Below are 10,986 nucleotides of genomic sequence, written 5' to 3' on the forward strand. Positions count from 1 at the left end.
GAGTCCTGGGATCAAGCCCCACTTCAGGCTCCCTGCTCTGCTAGGAACCTGCTTCTTCCTCTCCCACTCCCCCTGCTTGTATTCCCTCTCTTGCTGGCTCACTCTCTCTCTCTGTCAAATAAATAAAATCTTAAAAAAAAAAAGCAGGTGGAAACAGTGACAGGTGACAAAGATTTTCAGTGTGTAACCCTGTAGGAATGCACATGAGGTCTTCTACTCACAACCCAGAGAGAATTGTTCTCTGTCTCCTCAGTGCTGTGGGAACCTTAGAGGAAGGAGAGCTCAGAAACCAGAGAGAACTCACACAAGAGAAAAGACACAGCATCTTGCACAGAAGGGGCCATGTGTCCCTGGGATCCTGGCACTGTTCTGGACTGGATCCAATCTAGAGGAGTTTGTGTAGAGACAACATCTCAGTCCTGACCCAAGAACAGATAACGGAGCTGTCAAAAGACACACCCTGAGGAGTCTGAGTACAGCATAAAGTCTATTGATGAGATGGGAAGCCACACAAGGACACAACTGACAGGGTTCTAACACAGGGGACAGTGATCAGAGTAGTGGGGAGGAGGAGTCATGCCTGATGGGCTCTGGTCACCATTTCACACAAATGTATATCTGGATCTGACACCAGGGGGCCATCAGGGCCAGTTTCTGAGGTGTCAGGGGTGATCAGAGCTGGAACCTTCCACCTGACACTGCTGTGCCCTCTGCTCAGGGCTCAGAGCTATAACATCCCCACCCCCTGGGCCCACAGAGAACTTCCCCTGCCTATCCCCCTGATAGCCTCAGCGAGAGGAACCCAACCCAGGTCCAGTGAGGTGTCAGAAAGCTGGAGGTCTCATTTGCATAGACAAACCCTCCCTCTCTCAGAGGATGAAAAGGGAAGGAGCGATTAGGGGAGGCTCTGCTCAGCTGTAAGCCACAGAAGGCAGGATCGATGATGGTCCTCACCATGGCCTGGTGCCCTCTCCTTCTCGCCCTCCTTGCTCACTGCACAGGTGACTGGACGTGGGGACAGGGGAAGGGACCCTGGGAGGACATACAGGCTTCTGCTTCCTCCTCTTGTCTCCAGATCCCAGTGTCACCCTCTCTGTGTCTCTCCCACTTTCAGGATCCTGGGCCCAGTCTGTGCTTACTCAGCCGCCCTCCGTGTCCGGGGCCCTTGGCCAGAGTGTCACCATCTCCTGCACTGGAATCCCCACCAACACGGATTATGATGGAGAGGAATATCAACCTGATGTGAACTGGTACCAACAGTTCCCAGGAAAGGGACCCAGACTTCTCATCTATAATGATGAAAACAGAAACTCTGGGGTCTCAGATCGGTTCTCTGGTTCCAAGTCAGAAAGCTCAGCCTCCCTGACCATCACTGGGCTCCAGGCTGAGGATGAGGCTGATTATTACTGCCAGATCTATGATCTCAGTGACGGTAGTCACACAGTACTCAGGGCCTATGGGGAAGTGAGACAAAAACCTGCTGTCCCCTCAGTAACGGGGTTTCCTGTGCATCCCCTACTCCTTGGCTGTCAGCTGGTTCCTTCCTTTGCTTGGAGTAAGCTGGAGTCTGAGACACACTCTAGGGAATTTTGTCTACAAAATCTGTCCCCATTCTCTGAAATTCAGCTTCCAAAGCCTGTCTTTGACACGAACACATTACATGATTTTCTCCAATTAAGCAGACATTCCTGGGTGCCAGGGATAGGCTGCCCTAGGGTATGAGTTCATGACAGGTCAAGAGTGAGACAGGCATGCAGAATCCAGGCTTGTGTGAGACATGACACATCACGGGTGTACAGTATGTGTCCTGGTACCAACAGCTCCCATGAATGAACCCGCAAATCCTCACCTATTATAATGGTTAGACCCTGTGGGGGTCCTGACCCATTCTTTGGCTCCATGTTTGGCAACTCTGGCTTCCCAGTCATCACTGGGCTGTGGTCTGAGGATGGAGCTGTTCCTCACATCCCCTCCTGTGACAACATTCTCAGGACTCACACAGAACCCCAGACCTGTGATTATTGGGAGCAGAACCCCTTTCTCATCTGCTGGGAGAAGGAGCTTGGCCTGTGGCTTCTGCTTCTGCTGCTCCTGCTGCTGCCCTCATGGGGCCAGGTCCATCCAGGGCACCACCTGAGAGTTGAAGATCCTCCTTCCCTCTGTCCTCAAAGTCAGACCCTTTCTAGACAATGTGTCCAAAAACGCACAGAAAGGACATCCCCCATCAGGTCGGGGCACAGAATGTCTTTGCTCTGAAGTTCATGGACTGGGAGTTCCAGGTCCAGTGTGCTCATCTCACTCCTGACTTCTGAGGATTCATTTACCTATTTGTAGAAGTTTCCGGAGCTATGCCATCCTCTCATTAGCCATCAGTAGGAATGCCTGTTGTTTGTCCATGTTGGGGAGATATCTTGTATCTGGATGGCACCAGCCCTGGAGCATCTATTGCTGAATTGTGCATTTGCATCTTTGGAATGACTACCTGTCTATTCCCATCTATGCTAAGATCCAACCAGTGATTTTCCTTGTATAATTGCATTGTATATTATTTGCAGAATGAGATGACTAATAATGAAGTTAAAAGTCACATTTTCCTGTTCCTCATCTTGTGGAAAAATATTGTCCTGCACCCCATTACTGAAGGCCCTGGCTGAGGCACTACATATAAGTGTGGAAAAGAATATGGTACCAAATTGCAAATATATTTGACTGCTTTTACTTTAGATGTCTTTTCATGAGGAATTTGTTTTATTTATTTATTTATCATTTTAATGTTTTTTTATTATATTATGTTAGTCACCATACAGTACATCCCTGCTTTCTGATGTAAAGTTCAATGATTCATTAGTCGTGGATAACACCCAGTGCACCATGCAATACATGCCCTCCTTATTACCCATCACCAGTCTATCCCATTCCCCCACACCCCTCCCCTCTGAAGACCTCAGCTTGTTTCTCAGAGTCCATAGTCTCTCATACTTCATTCCCCCTTCTGATTACCCCCCTTTCTTTATCCCTTTCTTCCCCTACCGATCATCCTAGTTCTTATGTTCCATAGATGAGAGAAATCATATGATAATTGTCTTTCTCGGGTTGACTTATTTCACTTGGCATCCTCTCCTCCAGTGCCGACCATGTTGCAGAAAATGTTGAGAATTCATTCTTTCTGATAGCTGAGCAATATTCCATTGTATATATGGACCACATCTTCTTAATCCAGTCATCTGTTGAAGGACATCTCGGTTCCTTCCACTATTTAGCTACTGTGGACAATGCTGCTATGAACATTGGGGTGCATATGGCCCTTCTCTTCACTACATCTCTATCTTTGGGGTAAATACCCAGTAGTGCAATGGCTAGGTCATAGGGTAGCTCAATTTTTAACTTTCTAAGGGACCTCCACACTGTTTTCCAGAGTGGCTGTACCAACTTGCATTCCCACCAACAATGTAGGAGGGATCCCCTTTCTCCACATCCTCTCCAGCAATTGTTGTTTCTTGCCTTGTCAATTTTTGTCATTCTAACTGGCGTAAGGTGGTATCTTAGTGTGGTTTTGATTTGAATTTCCCTGATGGCTAATGATTTTGAACATTTTATGATGTGTCTGTTAGCCATTTGTATGTCATCATTGGAAAAGTGTCTGTTCATATCTTCTGCCCATTTATGATTTGTTTATTTGTTTCTCACATATTGAGTTTGAGAAGTTCTTTGTAGATCTTGGATACCAGTCTTTCACCTGTAGCATCATTTGCAAATATTTTCTCCCGTTCAGTGGGCTGCCTCTTAGTTTTTTTGACTGTTTCCTTGGCTGTGCAGAAGCTTGTTATCTTGATGAAGTCCCACAAGTTCATTTTTCTTCTGTTTCTCTTGCGTTTGGAGATGTGTCATGAAAAAAGTTGCTCTGGACAATGTCAAAGAGGTTGCAGCCTATGTTCTCCTCTAGAATTTTGATGGATTCCTGCCTCACATCGAGGTCTTTCATCCATTTGGAGTTGATCTTTGTGTATGGTGTGAGAGAGTGGTCAAGTTTCATTCATTTGCATATACTTGTCCAATTTTCCCAGCACCATTTGTTGACGAGACTGTCTTTTTTCCACTGGATGTTTTTTCCTGCTTTGTCAAAGATTAGTTGCCCAAAGAGCTAAGGGTCCATTTCTGGGTTCTCTATTCTGTTCCGTTGGTCTATGTGTCTGCTTTTATGCCAGTACCATACTGTCTTGGTGATCACAGCTTTGTAGCATAGCTTGAAATCTGGCAATGTGATGCCCCCAGCTTTGTTTTTCCTTTTCAACAATTCCTTGGTGATTCGGGGCCTTTTCTGGTTCAACACAAATTTAAGGGCTGTTTGTTCCAGCTCTTTGAAAAATGTCATTGGTATTTTGTTCAAGATGGCATTGAAAGTGCAGATTGCTCTGGGTAGCATAGACATTTAACTATGTTTATCTTGCAATCCATGAGCATGGAATATTTTTCTATCTTTTTGTGTCTCCTTCAATGTCTTTCAAGAGTGATTTGTAGTTTCTAGAATATAGATACTTTACATCTCTGGTTAAGTAAATTCCAAGATAATATATGATATTTGGTGCTATTGTAAATGGGATGGATTCCCTAATTTCTCTTTCTTCAGTATCATTGTTCGTGTATAGAAATGCAACTCTTTTCTCAGCATCGATTTTATATCCCGCAACATTACTGAATTGCTCTATAACTTCTAGTAGTTTGGGAGTGGATTCTTTTGGGTTTTCCATATAGAGTATCATGTCATCTGCAAAGAAACACATTTTGACTTCCTCTTTGCCAATTTGGATACCTTTTATCCCTTTTTGTTGTCTGATTGCTGGTGCAAGGACTTCTAGTACTATGTTGAATAATAATGGCGAGAGTGGGCATCCTTGTCATGTTCCTGATCTTAAGGGAAAGGCTTTTAGCTTTTCCCCTTTGAGAATGATATTCACCATAGGCTTCTCATAGATGGTTTTTATGAAATTGAGGAATGTACCCTCTATTCCTATACTCTGAAGGGTTTTAATCAGGAAAGGATGCTGTATTTTGTCAAAAGCTTTTTCTGCATCAGTTGAGAGGCTCATATGGTTCTTGTCTCTTCCTGTTGATATGATCCATCACACTGATCGATTTGTGAATGTTGAACCACCCTTGCATCCCAGGATGAATCCCACTTGGTCATGATGGATAATCCTTTTAATGTACTGTTGGATCCTATTAGCTAGGATCTTGTTGAGAATTTTGGCGTCCATATTCATCAAGGATATCGGTCTGTTATTCTCCTCTTTGATGGGGACTTTGCCTGGTTTGGGGATCAAGGTAAAACTGCCCTCAAGAATGAGTTTGGTAGTTTTCTGTTTCTATTTTTTGAAACAGCTTCAAGAAAATAGGCATTATTTCTTCTTTGAATGTTTGGTAGAATTCCCCGAGGAAACTGTTATGCCCTGGACTCTGTTTTTGGGGAGGTTTTTGCTCACTGCTTCAATCTCTTCATAATTAATCAGTCTCTTTAAATAATCACTTTCTTCCTATTTTAGTGTTGGTAGTTTATTGGTTTCCAGGAAGGCATCCATTTCTTCCAGGTTGTTTAACTTATTGGCATAAAGCTGTTGATAAAAGTTTCTAATGATCCTTCCTATTTCATTGGTGTTGGTTGTCATCTCTCCCCTTTCATTTATAATTTTATTAATTCGGGTGCTTTCTCTATTCTTCTGAATAAGTCTTGCCAGTGGTTTATCGATCTTATTTATTCTTTCAAGGAACCAACTTCTAGTTCTGTTGATCTGCTCTAATGTGCTCCTGGTTTCTAATTAATTGATGTCAGCTCTAATCTTGATCAACTGCTTTCTTGTGTATGGGTTAGGCCTGTTCTTTTGTTCCAGCTCCAGCTTCTTGAGGTGATTATGCAAAAACTGCATTTTAGATTTTTCTATCCTTTTGAGTGAGTCTTGGATGGCTATGTATTTTCCCCTTAGGACCACCTTTTCAGTTTCTCATAGGTTTTGGACCCATGTGTTTCCATTCTCGTTAGTCTCCAAAAATTATTTAAACTGATTTTTAATTTCATGGTTTACCCAATCATTCTTGAGCAGGATGGTTCTTAGATACCAAGTGTTTGAGTTTCTTCCAAATTTTTCCTTGTGATTGAGTTCCAGTTTCAAAGCATTGTGGTTGGGGATATGCAGAGAATAGCCTCAGTCTTTTGGTATTGGTTGAGACCTGTTTTGTGACCCAGGATATGGTCTATTCTGGAGAAAGTTCCATGTGCATTAGAGAAGAATGAGTATTCTGATGTTTTGGGGTGTAGGGTTCTGTATACATCTATAAAATCCATCTGTTTCAGAATGTCATTCAAAGCTCTTATATCTTTGTTGATTTTCTGCTTAGGTGATCTGTCTATTGCTGATAGTGGAGTGTTGAGGTCCCCTATTATTAACATATTTTTATCTATATGTCTCTTTATTCTGCTTAAGAGTGGCTTATGTATCTAGCTGCTTCCTGTTGGAGGCATAGATATTTATAATTGTCATATCCAATTGTTGGATACATCCTTTAAGAATAATATAGTGTAACTACAGTCTTTAGTTTAAAATCTACTCTGTATGATAGAAACAAAGACTTTACTGGCAATATGGCATCATTAAAATCATAACTCTCAATAATCAGTCTCAATGTAAATGGCCTAAATGCTCCCATAAAATGCCTCAGGGCTGCAGATTGGATTAAAAGACATGACCCATACATTAGCTGTCTACAAGAGACTAATATTTGAACTTAAGATACATCCAGACTGAAAGTAAAGGGATGGAATACCATCTTTCACGCCAATGGACCTCAAAAGAAATCTGGGGTAGCAATTCTCATATCAGACAGATTGGATTTTAAACTAAAGATTATAGTTAGAGACACAGAAGGGCACTATATTATTCTTAAAGGATGTATCCAACAAGTGGATATGACAATTATAAATATATATGCCCCCAACAGGGGAGCAGCAAGATACACAAGCCAACTCTTAACCAGAATAAAGAGACATATAGATAAAAATACATTAATAGTAGGGGACCTCAACACTCTACTATCAGAAATAAATAGAACACCCATGCAGAAAATCAACAAAGAAACAAGGGCTTTGAATGCCATACTCGAAAAGTTGGACCTCATAGATATAGAACACTACACCCCAGAACCAAAGAATACTCATTCTATTCTAATGCCCATGGAACATTCTCAAGAATAGACCATGTTCTGGGACACAAAACAGGTCTCAACCGATACCAAAAGACTGAAATCATCCCCTGCATATTCTCAGACCACAATGCTTTGAAATTGGAACTCAACCACAAGGAAAAATTTGGAAGAAACTCAAACACTTGGAGACTAAGAACCATCCTGCTCATGAATGATTCGATAAAACAGGAAATAAAAAATCAACTTAAACAATTTATGGAGACCAACGAGAATGAAAACACAATGGTCCAAAACCTATGGGATACTGCAAAGGCAGTACTAAGGGAGAAATACATAGCCATCCAAGCCTCACTCAAAAGAATAGAAAAATCTAAAACGCAGTTTCTATATTCTCACCTCAAGAAGCTGGAACAGCAACAGAGGGACAGGCCTAATACACTCACGAGGAAGCAGTTGACCAAGATTAGCAGCAATTAATGAATTAGAAACCAGGAGTACGTTAGAACAGATGAACAGAACTAGAAGCTGGTTCTTTGAGAGAATTAATAAAATTGACAGACCTCTGGCAAGACTTATCCAAAAGAATAGAGAAAGGACCCAAATTAATAAAATTATGAATGAAAAAGGAGAGGTCACAACCAACACCAATGAAATTGGAAGGATTATTAGAAACTTTTATCAACAGCTTTATGCCAATAAATTAAGCAATCTGGAAGAGATGGAGGCCTTCCTGGAAACCCATAAACTACCAAGACTGAAACAGGAAGAAACTGATTTTTTAAACAGGTCAATTAATTATGAAGAGATTGAGTCAGTGATAAACAATCCTCCAAAAAATAAAACTCCAGGCCCGGATGGTTTTCCTGGGGAATTCTACCAAACATTCTATCCTAAAGCTATTTCAAAAAATAGAAACAGAAGGAAAGCTACCAAACTCATTCTATGAGGCCAATATTACCTTGTCCCCAAACCAGGCAAAGAACCCAACAAAAAGGAGAATTACAGACCGATTTCCCTAATAAATATGGACGCCAAAATCCTCAACAAGATCCTGGCTAATAGAATCCAACTGTACATTAAAAGGATTATCCATCATGACCAAGTGGGATTCATTCCTGGGATGCAAGGGTGGTACAACATGCGCAAATCTATCAGTGTCTTAGATGTTATCCAGAAAGAATAATTCAAAAATCATGAGATTCTCTCAATAGCTGCAGAAAAAGCATTTGACAAAATACAGCATCCTTTCCTGATTAAAACCCTTCAGAGTGTAGGAATAGATGGTACATTTCTCAAGATCATGAAAGCTATCTATGAAAAGCCTACAGCAAATATTATTTTCAATGGGGAAAAGCTGGAAGCCTTTCCCTTAAGATCAGGAACACGACAAGGATGCCCACTCCCACCATTATTATTCAACATAGTACTAGAAGTCCTTGCAACAGCAATCAGACAACAAAAAGGGATCAAAGGTATCCAAATCAGCAAAGAAGAAGTCAAACTGTCTCTCTTCGCAGATGACATGATACTCTATATGGAAAACCCAAAAGAATCCACTCCCAAACTATTAGAAGTTATAGAGCAATTCAGTAATGTGGCGGGACACAAAATCAATGCTCAGAAATCAGTTGCATTTCTATACATGAATAATGAGACTGAAGAAAGAGAAATTAGGGAATCCATCCCATTTACAAAAGCACCAAAAACCATACGTTACCTTGGAATTAACTTCACCAGAGACGTAAAGGACCTATATTCTAGAAACTATAAATCACTCTTGAAAGACATTGAGGAAGACACAAAAAGATGGAACAATATTCCATGCTCGTGGATCGGAAGAATTAACCTAGTTAAAATGTCCATGCTACCCAGAGCAATCTACACTTTCAATGGTATCCCGATCAAAATACCGATGACATTTTTCAAGGAACTGGAACAAATAGTCCTTAAATTTGTGTGGAACCAGAAAAGGCCCCGAATCTCCAAGGAACTGTTGAAAAGGAAAAACAAAGCTGGGGGCATCACAATGCTGGATTTCGAGCTGTACTACAAAGCTGTGATCACAAAAACAGCATGGTACTGGCACAAAAACAGACACATAGACCAATGGAACAGAATAGAGAACCCAGAAATGGACCCTCAGCTCTTTGGGCAACTAATCTTTGACAAAGCAGGAGAAAACATCCGGTGGAAAAAAGACAGTCTCTTCAATAAATGGAGCTGGGTAAATTGGACAGCTACATGCAAAACAATGAAACTTGACCAGTCTCTCACACCATACACAAAGATCAACTCCAAATGGATGAAAGACCTCGATGTGAGGCAGGAATCCATCAAAATCCTAGAGGAGAACATAGGCAGCAACCTCTCAGACCTCAGCCGCAGCAACTTCTTGCTAGACACATCTTCAAAGGCAAGGGAAATAAAGGCAAAATGAACTTTTGGACTTCAACAAGACAAAAAGCTTTTGCACAGCAAAGGAAACATTGACAAACTAAAAGACAACCAAAAGAATGAGAAAAGATATTTGCAAATGGCATATCAGATAAAGGGCTAGTAACCAAGATCTATAAAGAACTTATCAAACTCTACACCCCAAAAACAAATAATCCAATCAAGAAGTGGACAGAAGACATGAACAGACATTTCTCCAAAGAAGACATACAAATGGCCAATAGACACATGAAAAAATGTTCAACATCACTCAGCATCAGGGAAATACAAATCAAAACCACAATGAGATACCACCTCACACCAGGCAGAATGGCTAAAATTAACAAGTCAGGAAATGACAGATGTTGGCAAGGATGCAGAAAAAGGGTAATGCTCTTATACTCTTTGGTGGGAATGCAAGCTAGTGCAGCCATTCTGGAAAACAGTAAGGAGGTTCCTCAAAAAGTTGAAAATAGAGCTACCCTACGACCCAGCAATTGCACTACTGGATATTTACCCCCAAGATACAAATGTAATGATCCAAAGGGGTGTCTGCACCCCAATGTTTAGAGCAGCAATGTCCACAATAGCCAAACTATGGAAAGAGCCCAGATGTCCATCGACCGATGAACGGATAAAGTTGTGGTTTGTATATATAATGTATAGCTCAGCCATCAAAAATATGAAGTCTTGCCATTTGCAATGATGTGGATGGAACTAGAGGGCATTATGCTAAGCAAAATAAGTCAATCAGAGAAAGAATTTTATCATATGATCACACTGATATGTGAAATTTAAGAAACAAAACAGAAGATCATAGGGGAAGAAAGCAAAAAAATAAAACAAGATGAAAACAGAGAGGGAGACAAACCATAAGAGATTCTTAATCATAGGAAACAAACTCAGGGTGGCTAGAGGGGAGAGCGGTGGAGGGATGGGATAACTGGGTGATGGACATTAAGGACGGCATGTGTTGTAATGAGCACTGGGTATCATATAAGACTGGTGAATCACGGGCGTGTACCTCTGAACCAATAATACATTACATGTTAATTAATTGAATTTAACTAAAAAATTTTAAAAACAAGATTTATGCTTTTGAAAAGTCTGAATAGCGTACATCGATGAAAGCCTTTTATCTGAGTACACAATTTAACAGTATATCCCAAGTTTTTTATGTAAAGATCCATGATTCATTACTTGTGTATTACATCCAGTGCATCATGAAATGCCTTTTTAGGACACATGACATAAGACACAGGCAAAGGAAAACAAAGACCAACTCTGGGAGGAGATGGATCAATAACCAAAGAGTTATCTAGCAAATTCAACCAAACTGTCACTAAGCCCAAGGAACTA

General features: G+C 41.1%; 1 gene segment (V, D, J or C); it reads left to right on the forward strand.

The window, feature by feature from the left end:
- Window positions 1-918: 918 nt before the first annotated feature.
- On the forward strand, window positions 919-2,654 carry LOC113250017 (immunoglobulin lambda variable 1-40-like). The segment is given in 3 exon segments: window positions 919-1,001; window positions 1,115-1,464; window positions 2,556-2,654. Coding segments are annotated over 3 exon segments (510 nt in total).
- The last annotated feature ends 8,332 nt before the right edge of the window (window positions 2,655-10,986 follow it).

The sequence above is a fragment of the Ursus arctos genome, unplaced genomic scaffold (assembly GCF_023065955.2).
Source record: "Ursus arctos isolate Adak ecotype North America unplaced genomic scaffold, UrsArc2.0 scaffold_39, whole genome shotgun sequence".
In the NCBI taxonomy this organism is placed as follows: Eukaryota; Metazoa; Chordata; class Mammalia; order Carnivora; family Ursidae; genus Ursus; species Ursus arctos.